At 47.8% G+C, this 27,939-nt stretch overlaps 1 protein-coding gene across 1 annotated transcript in view; it reads left to right on the top strand.

Moving 5' to 3' along the window:
- Positions 1–27,939, top strand: part of LOC103586435 (voltage-dependent L-type calcium channel subunit alpha-1C-like) — a 500,162-nt gene that overhangs the window by 48,143 nt on the left and 424,080 nt on the right. Inside the window, exons 2-3 of the mRNA XM_008567719.1 lie at positions 10,513–10,834; positions 14,990–15,095. Coding sequence (XP_008565941.1) covers positions 10,513–10,834; positions 14,990–15,095 — 428 coding nt within the window. The remainder of the gene's footprint in view (positions 1–10,512; positions 10,835–14,989; positions 15,096–27,939) is intronic.

Genomic DNA, 27,939 nt, shown 5'->3' with positions numbered 1-27,939 from the left:
CGCCATCCCCCCCGCCCCGCCCTCAGCGGGTGGGGGGGAACCGGTTTGTATGTGGGACCCGACCCCTGGGGCGGGCCCCCCGCCAGTGCTTCCCAAGCGGCGCACTATCCAGTGCGCCACCGGGCCGGCCTACTTTTTTTTTCTTTATGATTACCAAAGAATTACTTATTGTACAGAATTTGAAAAATAGAATAATAAAAAATAGTACTTATAAGGCTCTCACTCTCAGGCACTATTCTGAGAGTTTTACATTTATTAACTCATTTGATTGCTGCAGCAATGCTATGAGATAGGCACTGTTGTTACCTGTATTTTACAAATGAGGAACTCAGGTACAGAGAAGTTATGAGACTGTTCAAGTCACACAGACTTGTAACTGGCAGAGCTAGAATCTGGATCCAGTCTGCCTGGTTTCCAGAACATACCCCTAACTGCTCAGCTGTATTGCCTCTCTGCAAATAAATGTTACTTGTCACCTAAAGATAACCAAGAGTACTATTTTTAAGTGTTTCCTTCTGGTCTTTCTTCTATGAAAAAAACATTGTGTGTGTGTGTGTGTGTGCGCGCGCGTGCGCGTGTATTTTTTTTTTTTGGATCCTTTTCCCGTTGCTTAATATTATGTTGTAAAATTTTTTTTCTACATTATTTAATATTTTTCGAAATGTAATTTTTCTGGCTTCCTAAAATTCTGTCATATGGATATGCATTGCTGTATCTAACCAGCACCCTAGTGATGGGCTTTTAAGTTATTTCTAATTTTGTATTAGTATAATTCACACTGTGATGAAAATTCAGGTACATTGCTTTGCTGGAGTCTTGGATTAGTCCTTAGGGTGGCTTCTTTTTTTTTTCCTTTTTGTCTTTTTTCGTGTCCGGCAGCGGATCGCAACCCTCAGTGTTGCGCCTGTACCGGACCGGGACCGACAACGGGATCGCAACCCTCGGTGTTGCCCCCACACCTCGCTCAGCCAGTGAGCGGGAACCGGTCTGTATGTGGGATCCGAACCCTCGGCGGGAGCGCCACCGCACTCCCAAGCGCCGGCCCCTTAGGGTGGCTTCTGACAAGGGTGGCCCAGTGCTGGAATTCTTGACGCTGCTTACAGAATGCTAACTTGCTTTCCTCATGGGCTGTGTCAGAGCATGCTTCCCTCTGGTGAAGTGCAGGAGGCACGGGGCAGGGCTCAGTTGTCCTCACAGCACAGGACCACTGCTTGAGTGTCTGGGTCTTTGGGGTCTGTGGGTTCTGTGGGGTCTGTGGGCTCTGAGCTCTGAGCCTCAGGAGCAGGGTCACACCTGGGCTGCAGGGACCACTGAGCTGTTCCACCAAGTCACCTCCTAGCCTGTCTGGTTGGGCATTCAGAGGCACGAGATGGAGTTAGAGCAGTTACTGCTGGTTCCTAAAGGTGCCCTGCCCACTTAAGTGGGTGACAGTAAATGTGCAGGGTGAGTGAGTATTAGCCATCACTCCCCCCTCCCAGATGGTGACAAGGAAGGAGTCAGGCCACTGAGTATACTAAAAACTGTCTTCACAAGATAGCACTGCCTCCTGTGTCCTAGATCTGGTGACTGGGAAAGTGCACTCTCTCTATGCCCCTGCTTTCCTAGCAGTAAAATGGGCCAAAGAGACAAAACCACTCATGTCATGGGACAGAGTCTTGTAATTAATATTATGGGAAGTAACTAATATTATGGGAAGGAAATTTTGGGGACAGTTACATTTTTAGATATTTATTCATTCATTCAACACATTTTCATTGCACACATACCACCCTCCAAGCTGTTCTAGGCTCTGGGGAATACAGCAGTGAACAATATAGACAAGAGTTCTTGCTTCTTGGGACTTCCCTTGGGGAGCAAGAAACAAATGTTCATTTAACATATGGCACACATAGTAACTTTAAATAACCGAGTAGCATCATCCCTGTAAACTTCTGCCCAGAAACCTTTGAAGTGCAAATAAAAGTTCTGTAAAAGAACTTCCATGCAGAAAGTTTGTTTTGAACACCTACTAAGAACCACTGTACTAGGATTTCTGAGGCCATAAAACTGGTTTCTGCTCTCAAGCAGCTCATGGATTGTTAGGAGAATAAGAAGCACCCAAATATTAGAGTTAACTCATCTCAAGCATTCATCAGCTGAAGCAACAAGAGGCTGAGCTGGTGTCTGGGTCCTGTTGGTGTTGTGCAGGCTCCTGTGTCACTCTTCCTCATTTTCTGCACCCCCTGCCTGTTCCCTGGACACCAACAACTTGAAGGATTTCCCACTTTTCTAGCTGGGTATCTGTCATCAGTCAGGATCAAGTCTGTCTTTTCACTGCAAAGGCTGCTTTGTTGTCACATTTAAAACTGAAATGCTGACTTTTGATAAACTGGAATTAATCCTCAACTATGGCCTATAATTTAGTTTTGCTCTTACCAGGTGGTGATAGGTGCCTTAGTGCAAATAACAAAAGGTCAAGATTTCACTCCTCGCCATGCTTGGAAATAAGTGAAAGAAGTATTTTATTATTGCAGTTCATCATCTTTGGTTGAAGGTGATGGTTTAGCTCTGTGTATCTATCAGTTTGATTTCCTCCTAGTACTCTCTGATGTTGATATGAGAGCCCTTAAGTGCCAGTGGGGAAATGGCATTATGATCAGGGTCCTCTAGCTGAGGCCTTTTGGTTCTCTGCCAGTGGTTTGCTTCTGGTGGGATTCCCTGCTAGGATTCCTTTTCCTTTCTTTACCTTCTTTCAACCATCTGCCCCGTAAAGAACAGAGAAGAGGTTTAATTTGCTGGATCCCTAGAAGATGTGAATGCCAGAAGCTTTACAACTTTTCCATTTGGCTTGGGCCTCTGAAATGCTCCATGTTCTCTGCCTTCCTTCCTGCCTTTGCCTTGGTCATCAGGGGCAGGTGGGATGTAGAATGGAAAAGAGACAGTTTTATTTAAGGCAGCACCTGATCCATTGAGCTGAGGAGATAGCCACAGATGTCCTTGGTCCCTCACTGTCTCTTTGTTTTGGAGCAGAGTTGACTACTGTGGTCATGGGGCCTGTTCTAAGCATCCTCATCTCTCATGAACTGTGTCTGTAGCAGGGTGAGGGACGAGGAAGGCAGAAGTGTAAGAGAATGCTGCTGAAAATAGCTCAGATAGGAGGAAAAAGGAGTCAGATGCATAGCATCATGGTTGACACATTCAGAAAATGCACTGGGGGCTCAATCTGGTGAAAGGGTCTCCATCTCAGCTGGGATGTTCTGGGGCCCTCTCTCATTTAGGTTGGGGAGAAATATCAGCTTTTCCATCTGCCCACTGAGAAAAAATTAGTTTCTCATTCATCTGTCTAGAGTATTAGACACTGAAAAAAAGACGTTTGGTTTCTATGCTGTTTGTTGGATCTTAGAATCTCTCATGATTTGAAAATATGTCTTTTTGCATAGCGTGGTTATTTCCTGATCAGAAAATCCACCCACCCGTCAACATCAGAATCAGTTCTTGATTTCTTTTTTTTTAAAGGCTTTTCACAATTTAGCATTACGTGCTGTGTTAGTATTCTTACTTCTCACACCTTATTCCTCATCATGCTCTTCCCTTGATGATTTCTCTTAATGGAGACCTGTAGTGTTCAGTATGGTAGCCTCTAGCCACATGTGGCTATCTAAATGTAAATTAATTAAAATTAAATAAAATTTAAAACGTATTTCCTCAGTTGTACTAGCTACATTTCACATGCTCAATATTAACATGTGACTACCACATCGGGCAGCCCCAAATTATAGCACTTTTGCTATTATTGTAAAAGTTGTATTGGATAGTGTTGTATAGATTATATGTCTCAGTCAAGGTTCAGACCTATAACAGAAACTGCTGGAGCCATTTGAAGAGCAAAGATACTTAATACAGAGATTTAAGAGCTTATGAAATAATTGGAAGAGTGGGAGATCAGGTTCTGGGCTGGGCTTGCAGGAATGACTCCCAGAAAAACATTGCAGGACAGGTCTGCCAAGGGAACTGCGGCTCTGGTACAGTTAGGAAGCTGGGGAATGTGGAAGTCACTGTGCCAGGAGCTGGCTCCAGGGTCACACCACCTTACCCACAATCAGGTGTCAGGAAGCCATGGGCAGGGCTTGCCAGCTCTATACCGCAAAATAGATGCTCTCCCCACCTGACTTAGTTTCAATTCAGTTCTTGATTGGCCAGTCCCAAAGTTGGATCAGGAATTCTAGTTACAAGGGAGATTGGGAATTGTTGTTTTTAGCTCTCTAGCCTCTGCAGTCTAGGAAGGCAGAGAAGAAGGAGGATGGAAGAGCTGTGAGCTAGTCAGTCCACCAGGCCACCACCTGCCACGTGGTGCTAAGCCACACCTGATCCTTCTGTGGGTGAGCACCACTGGGCTTGAGATGGACAGGCCTTGGGCTGTCTTCTAAGACCAAGAGGCAGTATCCTCCCTGATGCATCTTCCAGCTGTCTTTGTGAGGCAATAGACAGGGAAGATTAATGGCCTCCTGCTTTCTAGTCGTTTGGTATTTAATGGGCAGAGAAAGTACGGCTTCTGTTTCAGATTGTCTGCTATACTCTTAAAGAGAATGTAAGCCCCTTGCTATTACAGTGAGATGGCAGACAGCAAGAGCTAAATGGGCTTCTGCAGTGATCTTGGGTGACACCGTGGCCTGAGAGAAAGCATTTCCTTCCCACTGCAGGGATTGCTAAGCAGTCAGGACTTCAGGAGGAAATTCATTTGCAGCTCTCTGCTTTCTAGGGGCGACCTGCTGCTTCTTGTTGTCTGCGAGTCAATATGGGTTGTCTCTGTGTGTACCAGGGCTGCTCATTAGGAGTGACCTGCCTTTGTTCACTGCAGACGTTACTGAGGTTGAAGAGGGGGCCGTGCTGTCAAAGCAGGTCAGTAGCCCCATGCCTTTTTCTACACATATGGCTAGATGGGGATCTCTTTATGGTGCCAGGGGGTTTGGGCATCTTTATTCGAGGGCGGCATGGATGCAGGGAGGTAGGGAGAACACTGGCAGCTAGTGTTTGAGTTCTGCTTATTTGGATTGGGGATTTTAAGAAGGAATCATCTAAGCCCACACCTGAGGTGTGAGAAGGAATCACCAGTGAAGAGCAGAGGGAAGAGCGATCTCACTACATGCAGAGGCACTGTGGCAGACAAGGACCGAGCATGTGTGAAGCATGAGATGAGGCCAGTGAGTCAGGAGTGGGTTGGACCAGCCAGAGACAGGATGAGATGAGCTCAGAGAAGTGGGCCCAGGCCAGCCCATGTGGGCTTCATAAGCCATGGCAAAGACTTTGGATTTTGAAGGGATTTAACTAGGGGATGACAGGTCCTGATCTATGATTTATGTTTCTAAAAGGTCACTTTGGCTGCTGCATGGAGATTGGATTGGGGGCAGGCAAGAGTAGAAATGAGAACTGTCGGAGGGTGGGTGGGGGCTACTGCAACATTTCTGGGCAATATATGGAGGGTGGCCTGGACCAGGGTGGTAGCGTGGGAGATGGAAATCATCACTCACAACCTCTCTCCTCAAAACTTCTGCCCCTCTATCACACCCAAGAAGTAAGAGGAAGAGCCTGCTGGCTTGAGAAGAAGCCCATTCTTTAGGGCATAGATGGACTGACTAAAACAATGTTCTTTCCAAAGAACACTGTAGTAGTCCACCTTCATCATTAGCATGACATCATTACTGTTACAGTCTTTAGCATATAGATGTTGAGCATTTTCATGGATATGGCCCTCAGACCTGGATCAGGTACATGAGTGGAGATGGATTAAAGAAAAAAAAGAATCAATTGTTTTGTCACTGAACACCTTTCATGTCCCCAGTGCCAAGCCTCACTCACAGGGAAGCATGAGCCACTGTCTCCTGACTTGGACTCCTCACTTGGACCCTTGCTAAGCAGCGTGACATGAAGCTGACCAGTCTGTGCTGGGGTCTTGTCCTCATCCTTATCCATCTGAGCAGCAGCACCTGTGTGCAGGAAGAGAGAGTTGCTGCTATCTCCAGGGGAGCGGGGCCATTTGACAAATGGGAGTCATTTTCTTATGTCCGGGGAAGAGAGCCCTGCTGTGGGGCACCTACCTGTTGGTGTTTGGCCTGATCTGCTAAGCTGCTGCTCTGGGGCACCTTCAGGGATGACAGCACCAATGGAAATAGCCTGGTAAGTCCAGGAGCCAGAGCAAACTTACACGGTGGCATCTTTTCAGCTGGCAGCCAGGAGACAGCTTTGAATCAGCTTCATAATTTGAAAATTGTTTTCTTTGCATTGGATGGTTATTTTGTGCTAACAAAAGCCATCAGGGGCACAATGCTGCCTGCCCTACCTTCATGGCACTACTTTGGATTCAAAAACATTGAGTCAGAGATGAGGGTTTTCCATTCCTGGGATTATTGGATAGTTGTGCCAGCTTGTTGTGGGTGACCTACAGGTACTCACAGAACCTGAGGTCTGGGTGGGGAATCATCACAGCGGGTGGCGGATAGTTACTTGAAAACAGTGAGGCTAAATAGGCCTTGAAGTACAGCCCCAGTGGAGGCCAGCCCTGGGAGGCCACACCTGTCCCCCCTGCATATGGCTCTGTTTATATGGTGTCAGTGCCTTTAGTTATGTCACAGGGCTGTACCCATGCTCAGAGCTGCCAGGACCAAAATACTGAAGGTTGTTTTCTTGTCCTCTGGGTAGGGAGAGGTTGACATTCCATTTTTCCCTATGGGCCTATTTGTATGTGCTTTCTCCAGATGGTGTCCTCCAGAGAGGTCCTCATGCTCTGGGAACGGCTCACAATATAAATAAGGCTCCCCATGGAGTGGGGGCTCAGAAGTCAGACTACCAAGACTGGTTTTCAGAACTACCCCTTGGCTGTGGAGGTGGCTGCTATCTTGCTCTTTGGAAGCCTCTGCTCATGCTTGGGGTGCATGGGACACCCTCACTCAGCCTTCCTGTGCAATGGGTGTGTTCTCAGGCCTGGTGCTTTCTGCCCTCTTCCCAAGTGTTGTCCAGAAACTCCTGGGACTGCTTGGTTTTTGGAACTGGCAGCTGATGTGAGAGAGGGGGAGTGAGCACATTGCAGGGGGTGAGGACAAAGATTTGCGTTGGAAGATGGTGACCTTGGGGCGCTATGGGATGTAGAGGGCTTGTCATGAGTAGAGCTGGGTCTGGGCAGGCCAACAGCAGGGGAACATGGTGCTTTCATGTGCGTGGAGGGTGAGTTAGTCCAGGAACTGAAATAGAATCTATTAAATTTTGTCAATGCCAAACAGAGCATCTAGGAAGAAAAAATTATAAACCACAGATTGAACGGAGCACAGTTAGAGTTCCAGCCCTCTCTGGTGGACCAAGAAAGACAGGAGGTTAGGCGCTTGGACTTGGCTGCTGCGGTGCAGCAAATAGAAACAGGGACACCTTCCACTTTCATTCACCCCAGGGGTGCCCTGAGGGTTACTACTGGGCTGTTAGTGTCGTGGATGTTGTCACATGAAGATCATATTAAATATAAAGGATGTTCTTGGGATCAGAAATACAGCCCTTCCATCTCAAGGCCCATGAAACCTGGTAGGAGGTGCATGCTCTGTGTGTGAGAGAGAGAGCTGAGGGGCAGGCATCTAGTCTAGTTAACTGTGAGTCCTGTGCGTGCTGCAGAAATCTTCCATTGTCTCACTGTGTGACCTTTAATGAGTCATACGCTCCTTTGTTTTCTTATGTGTTAAATGGAGATACTCGTGTTTGCTGGTTATTAAAGTAGTTCTTGTGCTTCAGGTGCTTTAATAAATTCAAATCCATTCTTTTAGTTTTTTCTCTGTAGTCTTGAACTGGGTCTAGCAAGGGGGCAACTTTTCAGGCCCTGGGGCTCCAGTGCCACAGGGACCAGAAAGCCACAGTACAGGAGCCACAGTACTGCCTTGGCACCAGAGGCGGCTGAGTAGCTGTGCTCATGTTGGTATCACTCAGGGGTGGTACACGCATGGCGTCTGTGATAGCATTCCCTACCCTTTGTCTCGTGGCAGACATCACTAATCTATCATGATATGCTTTCCTCCTGTACTCAGAAAAGTCTCAGAATCCTTTAAGTATAGCATTCTGGACAGTGATGTCAGTCAGTTGGCTTAAGAGTTGAAATTTGCTGTCACTGATGTGATGGAAAGGATATAGACTTTGAAATCTGCCAGAAATGACAGCCCAGCCAGGTACAAGCTTTGGCCGCTGAGCAAGCATCTTTGATGGTTGCAAGGGACAGAGACCCAATTCATATTAGATTAAGCTAAGTTACTTCAGTAACTCAGTCATCATAGTCGATGGGGAAGGTTACTTGGAGAAGGGAGGCTAAGCAGGGCCTTGAAGTACAAGGGTACTTCAAAAAGTTCGTGGAAAATAGAATTGAAAGATAAGAATCTTTCCATGAACTTTTTGAAGTTCTCTCATACAGCCCTAGTGGAGGCCAGCCCTGAGAGGCCTCCCCATCTTCCTTGCCTGTGGCTCAGGGTGGGGCTGACTTCAGGCATGGCTGGATGCAGGAATCCCATGAGATCGTTGGGGTTCTGTCTCTGGGACAGGCTCCCTCCAGGTGAGAATGTTCTGCCTGCCTAAGGTGGCTCATGTGTTCTCAACAGGTTTCTGTGGGGGAAAGGGGTGGTGGTGGGGGTGATAGGTTCTAGAAAGCAGTTCCCATTGGGAACAAAGTTATCTTGGAGGTGAAACATAGGACAGCCCAAGATAAGAGCTGGGAAGGTGGCTGGCAGAGGCAGCAGGTGTTCATCTATATCCTAGTGAGTCACAGGTGAGGAGAGGGATGGGGCTCCACAAGGCAGTTGGTTCTGGGCCCAGCAGCTTCCCTGGAAGGACCTTGTGTACACTGATCAGAGAAAGGTCATCGTGGGTGGACTCAGAAGTGACGTACGTGCAGCTGGTCTGGCTGCTTCGGCAACAGTCTGCCAAGCAACCGAAGTGGCATCCAGAGGTCAGGCCCACTGCCCATAGTAACACCCTGTTCTCTGTGGATTTTCTTGATCCTGCTGTACCTGGCCAGTTGACTAGCAGTACCAAGTCTCCAGGTCATACATCTGTTCTGGAAGATTCAGGTGTGGGCCCAGGCTGAGCTGATCACTTGGCAAACCTTCGGGTGCTAGGACGAGACATCCAGCCTAACAACCACAGAGTGTCTGCCAAGCGAATAGTGGTATCTCAGGGATAGTCTTGAATCTTTGATGCCTTTAAACCAGAGCAGTGCAGCTTCCCTACTCAGGTTGGCCCCTCTGGATTTCCCTGGTTCCTACCCAGGCTTCCTTCATGACAGTGTCCCTCTACTCCTACCCTGCCAACCCTTGCTACACACAGTTCCTTTTTCCCAGATACCAAAGCAAATGGCTCACAACAGCAAACACCTTGTTCTCCCTCATTGTTTCTGGGTGTCAGGAATTCAGGAACTTCCTGATTTGGGGCATTGTGGCTAGGGGTCTCCCATGAGGTGGCAGTCAGGTGACTGTAGCGGCTGGGGACTGGCCAGGAATCTCTCTCCATGTGGTCTCTTCGTGGAGGCTGGTTTGCGCTTCCCCACAGCATGGTGGCCCAGGACTGTGGGGCTGCCTCCCCTGGGGGCTTCCTCCAGAGCGGCCATCCTGAGGGCTCAGGAGGATGCAGCACTGCCTTTTTTGTCCTAGCCTTGGAAGTCACAGGGTGTCACTTCTGCTGTATTTTATTGGTCAAAACAGTCACCAAAGGCTAACCTCATTTCAAGAGGAGGGCCTAGATCTTCTTTCTCCATGAGCAGGATGTCAGACATCAAAGAATTTGCTGACATGACTTAAAACCATCAGAGCCCCCCTACCCACTCCTGTTCAACCAAGACTCAGTGCCCAGATGGGTCTGAGGTGCCTGGATGTGACCTTACTTTGGTCCAACTTTCTCATTTTATTGTATTTATTTTTGCTTTTTGGAACTCAAGTGCCAAGAGGTGAGTGAATCATCACCTTCAGCTCGTTGTACCTGTCACCATTGATGCATGCAGTGACTGCTCATATTCACTCACTCATTCATTCTTCCTCCTTATCCCCATATCCTCCACTCATTTTCCTCCTCACGCCTCTTAAACAACCATTCTGTTCTCTTTAATGAACATCCTATTTGTGTGTGTTCTTGTAAATATATGTTTTCGTTTACAGACGTGGCATTGTGTTTTATCTTTTCCTGCATCCTCCTCTCCTCACCAGCACTGTGCTGCTAAGGCCTGTTCATGCTGTGGTGCACGTGCCTCATCTCTTACCTGCCTTAGATGAGGCAGCGAGACTCGAGAGGGGAGTGACATGGCCAAGGTCACCCGTTGAACTAGGCCGAACTAGGACTAGATTTCCTGGCTTTCTCTCCTCAGCATCTCACAGTAGCGTTTCTACATGCCACCTCCCACTCTCCTGCGATAGCCTGAAATAAGATTTTTTTTAAAAATTGTGAGTCTGGGATCCAAAGCGTGTCACAAGTGCTCCTATTTTCTCTCCAGTAATGGTTGTGCTCTTTCCTCTCTTGCTGCAGGTTCCAACTATGGGAGCCCGCGGCCAGCTCATGCCAACATGAATGCCAACGCGGCCGCGGGGCTTGCCCCCGAGCACATCCCCACTCCGGGGGCAGCCCTGTCCTGGCAGGCAGCCATTGATGCGGCACGGCAGGCCAAGCTGATGGGCAGTGCTGGCAATGCGACCATCTCCACAGTCAGCTCCACGCAGCGGAAGCGGCAGCAGTATGGGAAACCCAAGAAGCAGGGCAGCGCAACTGCCACACGCCCGCCCCGTGCTCTGCTCTGCTTGACCCTGAAGAACCCCATCCGGAGGGCGTGCATAAGCATTGTCGAATGGAAATATCCTTTGTGCTCTAGGCCGGGCAGGGTGCTCCTGGGACCCAAATGTGGGGCCAGCCCTCCAAGCTTACCAGGCAGTGGGCTGTGTTGCCAGTGCTGAGCCTATAAACTATTCTCAGACCTACCGCATCTGCATCACTGGGGTGCTGTTAAGATGCAGAGTTCTAGGCCCCGCTCTAGACTTGGTCAATCAGAATCTCTGGGGACAGGGCTGAGGCATCTGCTTATAAACAGGCCGCCCAGGGTTTGCTTCTTTTTTTTCCCCCTCTTCATATAATAAGCAACATTTGAGAAAAAGAGCCTAAGAAGCTGTGAAAGATCATCTCAGGTAGCTGAACTTGCCAGGGATCCACTCCTGTGATTGGGTTAATAGTCATTTCATGCTGTTTCAAAACCTTCTTCCCTTCCTTTGTCATGGTACTGACATGGCTTCATGACCTCACCTCTGTCTAGGGTGATGGAGCCCAGGAGAGGCAAGAGGGTAGTGGTTGGTGACCCTGGCTCTTGGCTCACAGGCCTAGGAGCAGTGGTTCTTAGCCTTGGCTGCGCATTAGAATCACCTGGGCAGTTTTAACAAACTATAGGCACCTGAGCTCCACCCAGGCATTTTTTTTTTTTTTTTTTTTTTTTTAAAACTCTCCAGGGGATTCTAAAGTGCAGCCAAAGTTGAGAACACTGGTCTGGAGTTTAAAGCACAGATCCACTTCATACATATAGAAACCAGTGACTGGTCCTTCCGACAAAATGGCTTTTAAGGGTTGGACTCTCCCTGTGGAATTACAAGCCCCTTAACATCGTAAGAATCATGGGGGTATAGAGCTTGGAAAAGACCTTAAACATCTCTAGGTCCACCCTGACTTTGACCAATGATGAAGTTAAGCCCCACAGGAGAGACTCTCTGGGGTCATATGGTCAGTAACAGACGGGACTAGAACTCTGGTGCTTAGTGCCGAGCATTTTTATAACCAGAATTCACTCAGGCATGGCTACCATGCCTCTCAGGGTTCAGATGGGAGCATTAGGTTTCGTTAATGAGTTTCTATGGAAAGATTTGGAGTTTTGGGTAGTGGTCCAAAGTAAAAGAAGATGACCCGAAGAAAGTCTCTGTTTATCAGGAAATGTTAGTTCTATAAATGTTTGAGCTCCAACTCAAATCAAAAGTAACTTAAGAGAATGCATTTCAAAGAAGTGGCTGCTGTGGAGCTGGCCAGCCTGTCCTGAGTGGCCAAGCATGGTTTCACTCCCCGGATGACTGGGTCAGAGGCTCGTCTTTGGTGAGCCACATCAAGCTGCTTTCATAGCTGCTCATGGCAGAATAATGGAGCGGGAGAGCTGGGGGACCCTGCAGGTCAGGCACCCCAGAGAGGAGGGCAGTGAGGCCCAGAGAACCAAAGAACTTGCACTAGATCACACAGCTGGTAATTGATTGAGCTGGGTTTCAAATCCACGTTCCCCTGAATCCAAAATCCACACACTTCTCACAGACCCTGTAGTACTAAGTGGTACTAGGTAAGACTAGATAGGCACGAGGGTGGATGTTCAGGGGACACAATCCAGCTTCACTGGGACACAGTCGGACCTGGATTTGGGGCCTCAACGCCCACCCCATGGCTGCCATAGTCACCACTCCCCCTGCTCCCTGTGGGGAATGTGCCTCCCCACCTGGAGGAGAGGAAGTGGACCCAGCCTCAGTGGTACTAGTTGGGTGACATTCCTAGATTGCCTCGGAAGGGTGACTGGACAGGTAAGGAGATATATGGGTGTATTAGCCAATCAGTTCTTCTTGAAAAAGTGGAATCTGAAGCTGTCATTACGAAGAGAAGGCAGTTTAAAAAATGATCTGGTCTTCACAGAGTGACACAGAGTGCTTCCAGGGCTCACCTAGTTCTCCTCTGCTCCTCTGCTGATGGCTTTTCTTATCTGCCTGATTGGTATCTTTATACTTTATGTTCTCTGTCATTAGCCCCATACTTTTAGCTTAAGATGATGGATGGATAGTCTGAGTGGGGGAGGAGGTGGAACTAGTACACAAGAAGCACCCCAGGCTAACCTGTCACCCCGCCTTGGTGGAGGCAGCAAGTTGACATTTGCGGTCTGCCTCAGTTGATTTGTTGTGCCCTTGCCTTGGTGGGGAGAGCACAGGGCACCAGATGATGGGAGCCAAACTGAGCAGCCTCTGGGCTGAGTATCACTTTCCTGAAAAGACAAGAAAAGGTTTAGGAGGGTAGTGGTGATGTGGTAGGAGGGCTAAAAGAACTGACTTCCTAAAAATGCTTTAGGTGTCGTTAAGACAGATCAGTATAGCGTAAGCCTTAGAAACCTGGACTCTGGAGCTGGATGTCCTGGGTTTGGTTCTTATCCCACCGCTAGCTGTGTGACTTTGGACAAGTTAACATCTAACCTTTCTGTGCCTCAGTTTCCTCAATTAGAAGTGGGGACGATATTGCACATTCCAATGCAGGGTGTTTGTGTAGAGCAGTCAGAACAGAGCCTGGCACTGAGTAAGCCCTTGGTAAAGTTAGCTCTGTCCTTCCTATCACCAGCACTGGCACCAGCATTGGCAGCTCCATCATCACTACTTGCTCCCTGGCCAGCTCAAGGGCAGCGTGATGCAAAAGATTAGTCAGTCGGCCTGGGTCCTGGTCCTGGTCCTGATCCTGGCTCTGCTGTCTGTCAACTTTGGATCTTAGGCAGGTTGTTTTACTTTCCATAACTGTAAAGTTGGGAGGTTGGACAGGTCCACTGCATGCCATCTTTTTGATATCAAGGTACACGTAGGAAACGACAGCTTCTGTGAGACAGGGCTGACGGGATAAGTCACTAAGACAATGATGCAGATTCCTTCCAGTTCCAGAATTCTGCAACACTGGCCTGGGGTTTCCTGTGAACACACGTCATAAGGCCATCTGCAGAGGGGAGTGAACACTGGACTTGGTGGTGGGAATATCTGGGTTCTAGTCCCGGCTGGTCATTAACCTGCTGTGGGGCCTTAGGAAAGTTTCTCAGGCTCTCTGGGCCTCAGGAGTTTGGATTAGAAGATCTCTAAGGTCTCTTCCTGCTTCAGAATGTGTTAACTTTGTGAGTACAGTTACCCTGGGAGACTTAGGTTGGTCCCTTCACCGAGGAACTACCATCCCTCTCTTCCTCCTGTTTAGACTATGAACTAGGCTGGAAGCTTGGCAGTGTGGTGGGGAGGGTGAGAGCAGAGCAGGAGGAGCGTAAATTGGGCCCTTCCTGTGAAGGTTCTCCTTTCTGGCCTTCAGTTGTGGGTGTGGGGTGGGTCTCACTGGAAGGGATATTATCACAATTGCTCACTTTTCATCTTGAGAGTGTATTTTGCCCTGATATTCTGGTAAAGAAATCAGGGCATGGGAGCCTCAGGGTGTGCTGCTAGTGGTGAGTAAGCCTCGAGTTATCCCTCTGCAGCCCAGCACATCCCAAAGGGCAAGTCAGGAGGCCTGGGAGGTGGGAGGGAGGCCTGGCCCACCAGAGGCAGGGCCTCCATAGGCGAAGAGGCTTTACAAGTTCTGTGTGAAACTGAGCCTTACGGGGAGCCAGCTGCCCCTCTCTATTCCCATAGTACCATCCTGCCATGCTTTTGGAGTTCTCAGACCCCTGGCTGGGCTTCAGGTTCTCTGGAAGCTGTCAGAGGGTAAGGGACAAGGAAAAAAAAAAACTCTCTTCACTTTAAAAGATTTTTAAAATCTCCAAATTTCAATGAAAAACATGAAAAGTTGCTTTGTCCTAAAATCCCACTCTCCTGCCCAAGCGTGTTCACTGATGGCAGTGGGTAAGCCATGAGGGAATGGGGTGCCTGGAGCAGGCACTGCTCTTTAAAAGCAATCCGAGCACACACGAGGGAAAATGAAGTCAAATGCAATCTAAATAAATAAGGGGGAAAAAAGTTTTTAGAAATCTGTGTTTACTCTGGCACGCGACTGGCCTCCACTGCTTTTGACATATTAGGAAAAATTTTGGCGGGGACTCACTAGAAGCACTTAAAAGGCATATGTTTCTTTTCAGAATACAAGGGGCTTGGAATGTATTTTTTAAACAAAATTCTTATGAATATTTGATTCATTTAAAAATGTATAGAAGTATGTTTGTTTCACTCGTGCTTTCTGTGACATTAGCTTCCTTAACTCCCTTCCTCAGACCATTTGAAATAATTATTTTACTGACTATTTTTGCCAATTGTGTGGCCTTAGCGATCTATATTCCCTTTCCAGAAGATGATTCCAACGCCACCAATTCCAACCTGGTAAGTCCACCATGCTCAAGTCTCTGCTTTCCTTACTTGATGGAAAACTGAGATTGATCACATGGATTCAAGCTGGAGCGTGGCAGATAAGTGCAACGTGTGTTTGACATGTATGAAAACTCTGTAGAGCTCAGATCCTGTGTGCTGTTTTGCTCTTTATTCAAATCAGTGCCTGTCTTATCACAGCCTGTTTTTAGAGAGAATATTCCACTTAGGCATCGGTGAACTCTGGGTGTGTGTGTGTGTATGTATGTATATATGTGTGTACGCATGCGTGCACATGGGTGTTTTGAGTAGCAAATCCTGTGAGTGTTACAAAATGTGCTGCATAAGTTGCAGGCACAGGTGTTTGCTGGAGCATTTATTCCTGGATCATTTGTTGTATTTATATTAAGTGTATTTGTTTCATTGGTACAGTTTGCTCAGGTGATCTGTAGCATTGCTGCATGATAAATAATTTCTAGGAAGCTTTTAGGAAAGTTTGCTTTTACGGCCAAGATATATTATTCTGTTAAAAAGGCTTTATTTTCTTGTGAAAGGAGGCTTTCCATTTGGATTGTTGAGAGGCTGTTGGAGGCAATTTGGGGTTAGAATTTGTCCATGGAAAAAGTAGAGAGTGTGTTTACTTTTGGCTAAGCATGAAGTCATTACAAAGGCCTTTGCTCTGTCTGGGCATGTGAGGAAAAGAGCTCTGGAATGCAGTTGGCGAAATTGTGGCACTCCCGGGATGCCTCCACTATGAGCGTGTAGGAAAATTTTGTCTCTCTCTCCCTCTCCCCTGCACAGACACCGTTATTTTTCATGTAATTTCTACAAAGGGTGTTTAGTCACCAAAGCCACTATCTTTCCCTTGTCGTCAGCACCTTCCTCTAATTAGTGAGATTGGACTGTCTGATGAGATTGTTTTTTAAAAAGCAGGATGGTTATAGGATTCTCCTTTCCACCCCTGCTGGCTGCTAATACTATCATGGGTGGAGTTCTTTTGTCTTTTAACCTTTGACATTTCCTTTAGCCCTTTCATCAAATAAATCGATGCATGCTTTAAACTTCTCTGCTATTTTTCCAGTTTTTGTAATCAGCCGCAGATCCATATTGGGTAAAGTGTTTGGTGAATGCGGGGCTGCTGTGTCTTATGGCTCTGCTTGGGGCTGTGTGTTGGGGACAGGTTCCAAAGGTTCCAAAGCTGGGCAGTGAGCGCTGAGTGATTGCATGGTCAGAGTTGGCAGGCACAGCATTAGCCGCAGGCATGGTGGCCATATGATGTGTGACCTTGTCTCTTAACAGGCAAGAAATCTTTACTGTGTCAGAATAAATACAAGCAAAAGTGTCACCCTAAAGCAGGAGCTCCTTCTATTGGTTCTGTTTCTTCTCTGTGTGTTCATCTTCCTCTGCTACCAGCTTCATACTTAATCTGTAACTTTTTAAAAAGGAACTCTGGTTACATACAAATGGAATCTATGCCTCATCCTTAATCCATTGAAGCTTTGGGCTACTCCAGGCCCAAGCAGTGGTGAAAATGGGCAGAGTATGGTTTGTCTTAGACCCCAGAGATGGCCACATATGAGCCCACTCACCCCACAGTTCCCAGGAGGATTAGCAAGGTCACTTGGGTTGCTGCTCAGGAAGGAAGCCCTGGGCTTGCTGAGACCTGTCAACCCTGTGCCTCTGGGACACAGAGAAAGGCCAATGGGAAAGAACAGGGGGTCACTCTGGAATTACTCTGGAGCTGGCATGGGGGTCGCTGGGTACAGATGATGTTGGAGAAACAGCAAATTTTTAAATCACACCACAGAGTGATGGAAGTGTTCCAGAACTGGATGGTAGTGATGGCCTCACACTGCGTGAGTTTACTAATCACAGAATCATGTACTTATGGTGGTGAATTTTGCGGTACGTAAATGATACCTCAGTAAAGCTGCAGACCTGACTCCTTGTTCTCTGCATTCCAGGTGTCATCCCCTCCCAGGGGCAGTGAGTGTCACTGCCTGAATGCTGGGGGGAGGCAGTAGTCAAGGGGTGTTAGAAGACCCCTAAAACAAACAAACAAAATCAAACCTCGCGTCAGCTAGTAGATCAGAATATTGGAGATAACCAATCTGAGTGTTGGGATCTGGGCCCTCCTGTGCCTCATTCTCTGCAGCATCTTATGTGGTCAGATGCCTCTTTTCAAATCTCAATCACCCGGTGCTGCTTCCAGTGTCTCTTCTGCCTCTACAGGAACTTTGACCAGAGCTCTATCCTGGGCCCTCTTATTTTCTCTTTGTCCCTTTGGGGAGCTCATCTATGTCCATAAATTGAAGTTCCTAAGACTTTCATCTCCAGTGCTAAGCTCTTTCCAAAGGCCTGGCCAGCATTCCTTGTACTGGAGAGGCCTGGGGAGCAGTGCAGCAGCTCCTGAGACGTGCCTGTCATTACAGCTGCCTGGGGAGCTTAAGCACACATATCCTAGCACCTTGGTGGGTCTGATTCAGATTTAATAGTTCTGGGGCATGGCCTAGGAAAATGCATTTTAAAGAATTCCTCATAGGGTGCTAATGATTAGTCAGATTTGGGAACTACTAGACTTTTGGATAGAGCAAAATTTGAGTTGGACAGACCTGAGTTCAAATCTCGGCTTTGCCACTTTGTGACTCTGAATCTTAATCTGAAGTTAATTAGTCTTTCTAGACCTCAGCTTCCCGGCCTGTTAATGGAGGTGATGTTACCTCAGAGAGTTCTGGGGAAGAGTGAGGCAGACAGGACCACGAAGAGCTGAGGACGCCTCCACCCCCATTTACATGTGCAGGATGTCTTGCAGAACCTCAGAAAACCAGCCCCAGGTAGAATTCATCTTCTCTCCTAGCACACACCCTGTCCCCCAAAAGAAAACGAAATAAAGCCCAGACACTGCTCCTCTCCTTGCCCTTGGCTGGGTCGGGGTGTTGCCAACCCTGATGTCCTGCATAGGTAACTGTGACAGCTTCTTCCTTCACTGGGCCCGCTGGAGCAGCCACTTAGTTGTGGTGATTTAAATTGGTAATATATTGCATTTAGTGACCTTTTTATTCTCAGTCATTTGTTTAAACTTCCTGTGCCTTAGTTTCTTCATCTATAAAATGGGAATACCAATAACAGTATCTACCTCCTGGGGTTGCCGTGAAGATTAAATGAGTCAAAACACAAAGAGCTCTTAGAAGAGTGAGGGCCGTAGTAAGGGCCACGTGTTGGGTGTTACTGTTGTTATTGTCATCCTCATCCTCCTCACCCAGCCCTCGCTGCCTTTTGCCAGGACTGTTACAGTAGCCTCCTGCCTGGGGTTCTCCCTCTCGTCTCTCTTTCCGCTGGTCCCTCTTATGCTTGTACAGTCACCTGACAAACATCCGTACCAACAGCCAGGCACTGTGACTAGTAGGGAAGACAAACATGTAAACAGGTGTTTCCAAATGCTGAAAGGTCTTTCAAGGGGTCAGGCATCGGAGGGAGGACTGATTGGTTTTGCTGCTGGGAAGGGAATTACGGAAGGCTCCACATAGGATGACATACTTGAGTGGCATCTCCCAATAAGAAGTGACTTCAGGGACAAAAGAAGCATTTCAGTCTGAGTATGCACACATGCAAAGGTCACACTCTTCATGCCCAGAGGAGTGGGGCCAGTTTTGAGTGAGTGAGAAGAGCCAGGATGGGGTCTTCACGGCCCGTGCCAGCAGCTGCACTTAACTGTGCCCCGAAGGCTTTGGAGCAGGGGTGTGTTCTTGCAGTGTGCGTGAGGAAGAGGGCTCCATGGAGGCCTGACTGTTTGTGGAGAGAAAATGAAACTTTGCCAAAGTCCAGATGATGGTGACAATAGGGATAGAGAGGGGGTGGTGCATTTAGGAGGTGAACTTGCCTGGATTTGTGACCAGCTGGATAATGTGGACAGAGAGAGCCTGCCCTCAGGATGGTGATGTGGGCAAACAGGTGCCATAAGCCAGGGGAAGTTTCCACTTAACGGGCAGGGAATGATGGGTACAATCAGGGGTTAATTGAGGAGCCTATGGAACATATGGAGGGAGATGTCCCACAGGCAGCAGATAGGGCTGAGGATGGAGGCTTGGGGGTAGCAGGAGGACAGAGAGAAGAAGCAGGCAGAGGCACAGACGGAGAGTGAGAGGAGCCAAAGGCCAAGGCTGCACCCTGGGGGCGCCGATGTCTGCAGAGTGGGTGGAGGAAGAGGAGCCAAGGAAGGACGTGGAGAAGGTGTGGCCTGAGAGGTAGGAGGGGAAATCGCAGAGAATGGAGTCTCAGAAGCTAAGGAAATGGAGTTTAAAAATATAAAAAAGGGACTGGTTGGTAGTTCAAAAGCTTATTTTTATGGCAACTCAAGGCCAATGGTAAGAGGACTGGCCTGACTATGAGAAGAGGAGCTAAGCTTAGGGCTGTCAGTAGGAGAGGAGGATGCTGATGCATGTTTATAGCCTTATCCAGGCCCTGAAATAGCAGGTGTGCAACAGTTACTTACTGAGGTCAGTGACTGAAACATTCCCTTTGCCATGGCTTCCCAAATCACGTACCCCTAAAATGTAGCTTGAGGATTCCCCCATTAGTTTCATAGCTTTTTTTTTCCCTTTTTTTTTTTTTTTTTGTAAATAAAGAATTGTTGTTTCAGAGTCCTGCTCTGGGAAATGGCAAAGGAGAGGTGAGGACGTGCCTGCTCAGTGGCTCTCAGGCCTCTGTGGCATAAGAATCCCATGGAGAGCTGGTCCAGAGGTTCTGATTCTTTGAGTCTGGAGTGGGCCTGGGAGTCTGCATTTTAATAAGCTTCTCTGGTGGTTCCGATGCAGGGGGCCAGGGACTGCTCTTTGGGAACAGTGCCCTAGAATGTTCTGCACCCTGAGCCCTCTCCAGAGACTGCCTTTGTCTACCTACTGTTCTCTCTAGGATCCAGGAAGAAAGATGATACATGTCAGCTGCCAAGAGCTTGGGCTCAAGAATAATCTACTTAGCAAAGCACACTCACACGGTGACAGAGTTAGAGGAGATTCTTCTTTTCACACACACTTGCAAATTCACATCTGTGCTGTGCCTGCTCTCAGTTTCCCTTGCAGATCCACCAGCTTCCAACCATTCTCTCAGAGGCCCTTCCCTTCTCCCACCTGTTCAGTTTAATCCCCATTTATTTTCTAGCACTTCGCTTTCTTCTCTTTCCAAGCGATGAAAAGTTATTCCAGAATAGTTTTTTTAAAAAGATCTTTCTCTCATTATTTAAATAAAAGTCTGTTTTATGCTCCATCTAACATATACTTTTGCACCCAAATCCATCATCTTTGTTAACTTTTCCTCGTGCTAGTGAAGCATAATGAAACCTGGTCTGTGACTGGTGTTTCTTTCTTTATTCACAGTCCTGCTATTGTCAATGCCACCTCTTATGCAGTACATCATTTGTAATATAGCAACTGTAAACCTCTTCTGTTTACCCAATAGGTAAATTATATGATGTCTGTTGAACAACCTCTGCAAGCAGAGCCAACTCATTGTGTGTGGAAAACTCCCAGTTCTCTGCAAACCCCAAAGTCCACAAAGACTTGGCTTGAGTTGAAATATTAAGAGAATATGTTTGGCATTTGACCTTGTGCAAAGAACAGTGCCATGTACTTTCTCGAGCAAGAGCCAGCCAGGCTTTAAGTGACAGTGGAGAGGAGAGCGGAAGAGGCTGGAGGAGTCTTTGGGCTGGGCTTCTCCCGTAGGGGCTGGAAGAGGAGAGCGTGGCCATCAGAGGGTCTTGAGCTAGACTAGGAGGAAGGTTAGTATTTTTCCATTTATTGCTGCAAAATTGGGGCAATGAGAGTTGCATCATATACCTGGTTGTGAGGATTAAATGAGTTAACATGTGCAAATACGTAGAAAGATGCCTGGCACAGGCAAATTTGTGCTGTCCTTTAGCACTCAAAAGCAGAGCTGAAAGCTGCTTCCCTGTACCTGGTCCCTGCAGGCAAGCCAGGAACAGGAGCACCCCAGGCTAGCTTTTGCCTCAGAAGGGTGGGAGAGGAGATCCAAAAGCTCTGTTCCTGGCAACTCTAACCCAGCAAGCTTGGGGATGTGTGTATGCCTCACCCTTGTTTTCTGATTACGTAGGGAGGGAAGCAGAGGTCTATTAATGGCCAAAGAAGAGCCCTAAAGGGAGAGTCCTGGGTGGCTGGGGGTCTCTCTACCCTTCGCCACAGGTTTCTGGTGTCTCTTGCCAGTCAACGTGCGGAGATGGAATGTGTCTGAGGCTCCCCTGTCTCCTGGCGGTGCTGAGTTGAAGACATGTGGGGTCCTGCATCTGGACTACCACATGTTCTGAGGAGCCTGAGTCCTGTCCACATGCTCTGAAAGGGGCGTGCTCTGAGAAGTGAATAAAAATGCTGGTTTGTATTTCCCTCATCTTTTGCAGTGAGCTGTGACTTCTTTTATTGTCAGTTTTGCTTGAGGGTGAGAAGTCTTTTTGTGGGGCTTTCAGGCATCAACAATAATGATCATCACAAAATGAGATTTATTTTTGCTCTCTTGTAGGTGTCGACCTAATGCACCGGATACACACACTTTGCAGAACTACTAGGGTTACAAAATACACTAATAGGGCCAGCCCGTTGCTCACTTGGGAGAGTGCGGTGCTGATAATACCAAGGCCACGGGTTCAGATCCCATATAGGGATGGCCAGTGAGCTCACTGGGTGAGTAGGATGCTGACAACACCAAGTCAAGGGTTAAGATCCCCTTATTAGTCATCTTAAAAAAAATAAAAAATAAAAAATACACTAATAGATAATTGCAGGTAACAGGCCACATAGCTCCAGTATTATGTATGAACACGGAGACTGGGAAAGTGCTTCTGCTGAGGAAGGTCTGCCCTCAGGGATTCTGATCGAATTGGTCTGAGTGGGACCTGGGCATGGATATGTCTTAAAAGCTTTAATGGAGCCAGGGTCACAGGCACTGACCTAGGAAGAGAGGCCTGAACTCTATGGCATTGGATTAGTCATTTAACCTTTCTCTTTGTATCTCCTCTGGCAAGTGGTAGTAATAATACATGCTTAGTCATAATAATTACCTTTATTGAGTGATCATGAGGTGCCAGTGCTTCGCATGCAATATTTCTAATCCCCACAGCAATAAATTATACTTTCCGTTTATTTGTGTACGTGAGGGTGGAGAATTTGTCCGTCTTGTTCACTGCTGTATCCCCAGTGCTTTGAGCAGTAACTGGAACATGCAAGATGCTTGATAAATATTTGTCAAGTGAACGAATGGGTGAATGAAGGAACCCTGCCAGGTATTCTCCCTTTATTTTAGATGAAGAAAGAAAATCTCAGAGAAGTAAAGTGGCTTGGTGAGTGGGTGGCAGGGCTGTAGTCTGAACTCAGGACTATATGAAACCCTAGCCTGAGTTCTTTGCTCTGTTCCCTGGAATGTGTAGGGTTGCTATGAGTATCCAGTGAGGTAGATATGAAAATGTTTCAAAGAGTAAACACTGTGTAGCAGTATTAACAGGTATTTAAAAAAAAACCAAAACTTGGTTCTGTTGCAAAATAATTTCAGCCAAAGTTAAATAAATTATTGTAAGACTTCCCCCAGTCTTTAATGTAATAACATCAGACACTGTTTATGAGTTTGTACCATGTGCAGATGCTGCCCTGAGTGTTTTGTGTATATTAATGCATTTAAACAGCACAGTAATGCTATGAAATGGATACTGTTATCCCATTTCATGGATGAGGACACCGAAGCTCAGAGAATGTTAATAATTTGCACCATGAAATGTCGCTATGACGTGAAGGTACTGTCTTGTAGACGCAGGCAGTGTGTCTCCAGACCTGTGTTCTTGACCACCATGTGTGGAAGTGCCAGGACTCCTTGGACCAGGCAGAGAGCTCACCAGCTTTCCACTCGTACACCACAGACCTGAGGGGTGGTGTCCCTAGGACACACCATGGTAAACACTGCTGTAGAAATGCAGTGGTTTAAAACCACAAAAGGAGACAACTCTGGCCCCTGGGCCTGATGCCATGAGCAGGAAGGACAGAGCTGGGAGAGGGGAGGATAGCTGGGGCAGGGTAGGACATATTTCAGAGTCAGTGCAGCAGAGGAGGCCAGCAAGGACGGCAGATTGGCCTCATCAGGAACCCGACATTTCAAGTTAGATGGCAAGCTCTTTGACAGGTCTGTGCTTAAGCTAGTGGCCATGACCCTCTGAGTGCCTGGGGCAGTTGCTATGTTCAGTGTTACTCATTGCGCATTTCAGACAGGGAAGGCGTCTTGAGCTCTGCGTCTGCCAGCGAATGGGATGCGAGGAGGTGATGCATTGAGGTCTAAATATGGTGACACCTTTTGCTCCATTTTTATCCATCTTTATTCATTTTGGGGGGAAATGTTCCATATAAAATCACTTTTTATATAGTAGAATCCCTTTCATGTACCGAGCTCCTTGTAATTTGAGTACATTTGAAGATGTCTTTTTAGAATATAAAATACAAATCCCTGGATCTTTGAAAGAAAAATTCTGAACATATTTCATCCTTTTTCTAAGACTGCACAATTATTGGGACTTTCAATTACTGAACCTGCTATAATACTGAGATGTTGTCAGGAGCGCTCAGGAACCTCCAAGTGGTCCCAGGATGTCACGATCTGAGGAAGGTTTTGGATATGTTTTTCATACCCCACCTTGTTGGGGGACCTGCCTGCTCCAGTATCCACCCTTTAAATTTGCTGCTGCTCCTCTCCTGTAGGCTTGGAAGCCAGGTCCCTGAGTCTGTGGCAGCTATGTGCAAAGTGAGAGTGAACAGGTTCTGATTAAGGCCCTGTGGGATCCTGATGAACAAAGGACGTTAGCTTAATTCATGGATTTTACAACACTGATCTGTGGCTTCTCAGAAGCCTTTTTTCTCCTTATTCCGTTCGTTGTCACTGGGTTCTGTATGACTGAGGTTGTTGGATTGGTGCCTTCCAACTAGTAGCAACAGTCATGTCAACACTTACGTTGCTGGCACTGTTGTAAGTACACTGCATGTGTGAACTCACTTAGTTCTCAACAGCCCCATGCGACCTCTGCTGTCACTATAATCATCCCATTTTAAAGATAAGGAAGAGGCACGGTTTGTTTCCCTAACTTGCCCAAGGTCACACAGCTGTAAAGCTTATGTGGCTTCCAAGTCTGTGCTATTAACTGCTCTGCTATATGGTCTCCCAAAGGTGTAAGGGGGATGGTTATTTTGCTCAAAATATAGTCCTATATAGGGCCGGCCCGTGGCTCACTCGGTAGAGTGCGGTGCTGATAACACCAAGGCCACGGGTTCGGATCCCACATAGGGATGGCCGGTTCGCTCACTGGCTGAGCGTGGTGCTGACAACACCAAGTCAAGGGTTAAGATCCCCTTACCGGTCATCTTTAAAAAAAAAAATATATATATAGTTGCTCAAAATATAGTCCTATATAGGGTTGCTCAAAATATAGTCCTATATAGGGTTGCTCAAAATATAGTCCTATATAGGGCCGGCCCGTGGCTCACTCGGTAGAGTGCGGTGCTGATAACACCAAGGCCACGGGTTCGGATCCCACATAGGGATGGCCGGTTCGCTCACTGGCTGAGCGTGGTGCTGACAACACCAAGTCAAGGGTTAAGATCCCCTTACCGGTCATCTTTAAAAAAAAAAATATATATATAGTTGCTCAAAATATAGTCCTATATAGGGCCGGCCCGTGGCTCACTCGGTAGAGTGCGGTGCTGATAACACCAAGGCCACGGGTTCGGATCCCACATAGGGATGGCCGGTTCGCTCACTGGCTGAGCGTGGTGCTGACAACACCAAGTCAAGGGTTAAGATCCCCTTACCGGTCATCTTTAAAAAAAAAAATATATATATAGTTGCTCAAAATATAGTCCTATATAGGGCCGGCCCGTGGCTCACTCGGTAGAGTGCGGTGCTGATAACACCAAGGCCACGGGTTCGGATCCCACATAGGGATGGCCGGTTCGCTCACTGGCTGAGCGTGGTGCTGACAACACCAAGTCAAGGGTTAAGATCCCCTTACCGGTCATCTTTAAAAAAAAAAATATATATATAGTCCTATATATTTGTTGGGCCTTCCACTATCATGTGTGCGGTGCGTGTGGTTGTCGCTTTACCAGGGGCACCAAAGGAAGAGCAGCAGTTGGAGGAGGGGTGAGACTCCACAGGCTGTGCCGTGCCTGTGACAGTCCTAGGGTTTGGCCCTGGGCCTTAGCCTGTGCCATTTAGAAAGCATGGGGGTGGGCATGGAGGAGGTTTTTTCCATCTGCTGTTGCCTGAGAGGTAGATTGGCTTTGAGTCCCTATTTTCCCAGGGACCAGTGATTCATGTTAGCTGAAGTCCTCAACCAAACAGGCCCTCTGGGACGGCCCTGTGGCTCACTTGGGAGAGTGCGGCGCTGGGAGCGCAGCGGAGCTAGGAGCACTGAGGCCGCGGGTTCGGATCCTACGTAGGGATGGCTGGTGCGCTCACTGGCTGAGCGCGGTGCGGGCGACACCAAGCCAAGGGTTATGAATCCCTTACCGGTCACAGAAAAAAACACCAAAACAGGCCCTCAGGTCTCCTCCTGGATAGATGAGGGTCTCTGGTTGGGGTGGGGGGGACCCAGAATCAGCCCGACTTCCTGCAATAAGCTTAACACCTGAATAACACTTCTTGTGGACTGAGTCATGGGAAGCAGTACCTTGGAGCTACTGGGCCTGTATTTGGACTTGGGGCCTTCATGGGACCCCAGTCAGTATTGGTCCGGTGTCAGGAAGTGTCAGATGTAGGGGACCACAGTGATACCCAGCCCCAGGTGAGAGCCATATCCCTTTCACAGTATAAGGCTTCACAGGATATGTCTGAGTCCTCCAGGCCCCATAGGAGGTGTGAAAACATTATAGACCCGAGGCTTAAATGTAGGGCATATGATGGATAGAGAGAGTGCTGAGGTGGGCATCATAGTCCTGGTTCTAGTTCCAGTTTTGCCACTGACTAGTGACATGGCCTTGTCACTTGCTGGACTTTAGGTTTCTTGGCTGAAGTAAGGATAATAATCCCTACCTCACTGAGTCACAGCAAGGTCCAAATGAGAGGGTGTATAGAAATGCTCTGGGAAATGCAAAGTGCCATGTAAATATAGTTTGTTGTGTAACTCACAACAACTATTATTGCTGTTGTTATTAAAACTAGACAGATATAGCCTGTCTTTAAAATATTCATTCTTTTTTCTGGCACATTCCTCTGTGAACCTTTTCCCTCGGCCTCCTCTCAAGATAACTTAGATGCAAAAGAACTAAAAGCCAAGTTCCAAATTTAGTTCCTGACCTTTCCAAGATGGATGGTGAATGGAGTGGCTGTAACCTACTCACTGCCAGAGCCCAGCTGGGCTGCTAGAGCCTGGGAAAGCCAGGCCGGGTGACCCCTGACTTTGTGCAAGGGCCTGGAGCCGACCCCCTGCCCCACGCAGCAGCCCTTGCTGGAGAGCTCCGCCAAGACTCTCCTTGTTTTCTTGCTGGGTCTAGGTTACCTCTGGCACAGCTGAGTGTAGCTGTTGAGTAATTTTCCTAGCACTCTCCTGTAGTTTGCAAAGCCTTCCTCGCATACACAGCAGAGGAGATGTGGAAACACTGGGGTTTCTCTGCTGGGCTCTCTGGCACACAGAAATATGGCCTAGGAAAGGCTCTCTCCTTAGTGTCCTTGAGTCCTTAGGAACAGGCCCTGGAGACATGGAGAACAAGGAAGGTTGGGTGTGTCCAGAAGGCGACCTCACGGGCTGCGCAGGGGCTTCTTCATATTTGACAGAAGAGCTGTGGTGTGCTCTAACCTAGCCCTCAGCAGGACCAGGGAGCACAAACCTCAGAGAAGCCTATGCTTGCAGACGGATTCTGGTTGTGGGGGAAGGCAGGTGGCAGGTGGTGGATATCATGCTTGAGGGCTGGGCTGTGCACACCCTCCAAAATGCACTTGTGTTTGAGCTGTGACAGTTAGGGTTCATGGGGTTGGCCTTATAGAGGAAGGTATGGAAGGCCAAGACCTCACTCCGAGTCCTACCTCTGCCAAATTGACAAGAGAGAGTGGGTGAGAGAGTGACCACCAGCAGACTGGGGCAACTTCTACATTCCCTGCCCATTGGAGGAGCATTCCGAAGGTTAGCTCAGAGAGGGGTAGACCTCGGCATGGCCTCCCAGCCCTCTCACTGCCACTGGACTCTACATACACAGCCACACACGGCAATATAATAGGCAGGATCTCCCACAAGTCCATATGGTGAGGCAGGTCTGAGCTGGGTTTGCTCAGTGGTGGGCTGAATTCTAAGAGGGCCCTCAGTGACCCACACCCTTGTAAGTCCCCACCACCTGAGTGTGGCTGCTTCTGTTAGTATGATGAGATATCACTCTTGTGCTTATGGTAGGTGACACAGCTGAGTTTAAGAAAGGAGAAGGGAGTCTGACATAATCAGGTGGTCCCTTAAAAGGGACCAGAGTCTTCCTGGTGGAAAAGATTCAAAGTACATGGGGATTTGATGCATGAGAAGTTCTCTGTTCTTGGTTTTGAGAGTGGACAGGCCATGTAGCAAGGTTCTGAGTGTGGCTTCTAGATGCTGAGAGCAACCCCTGGCCAACAGCCAGCAAAGAACTGAATTCTGCCAACAACCCGAGTGAGCTTGGAAGAAGACTCCAAGCTCCAGGTGAGAATGAAGCCAGCTGCAGCCTGGCTTTGCCCTTGAGATACCTGGGCAGAGAAGCCAGCCACACCATGCCTGGACTTCTAGCCTGCAGAACTGTGAGTTGGCAGGTGGGCTTTGCTTTTTTTTTTTTTTTTTTTTTTTTTTTTTTTTTTTTTTTTTTTTTTT

The sequence above is a fragment of the Galeopterus variegatus genome, unplaced genomic scaffold (genome assembly GCF_000696425.1).
Source record: "Galeopterus variegatus unplaced genomic scaffold, G_variegatus-3.0.2 Scaffold337, whole genome shotgun sequence".
NCBI classification, from domain to species: domain Eukaryota; kingdom Metazoa; phylum Chordata; class Mammalia; order Dermoptera; family Cynocephalidae; genus Galeopterus; species Galeopterus variegatus.
Note: the sequence above shows the minus strand (reverse complement) of the source record. Positions and strands in the feature narration are given on the sequence as shown.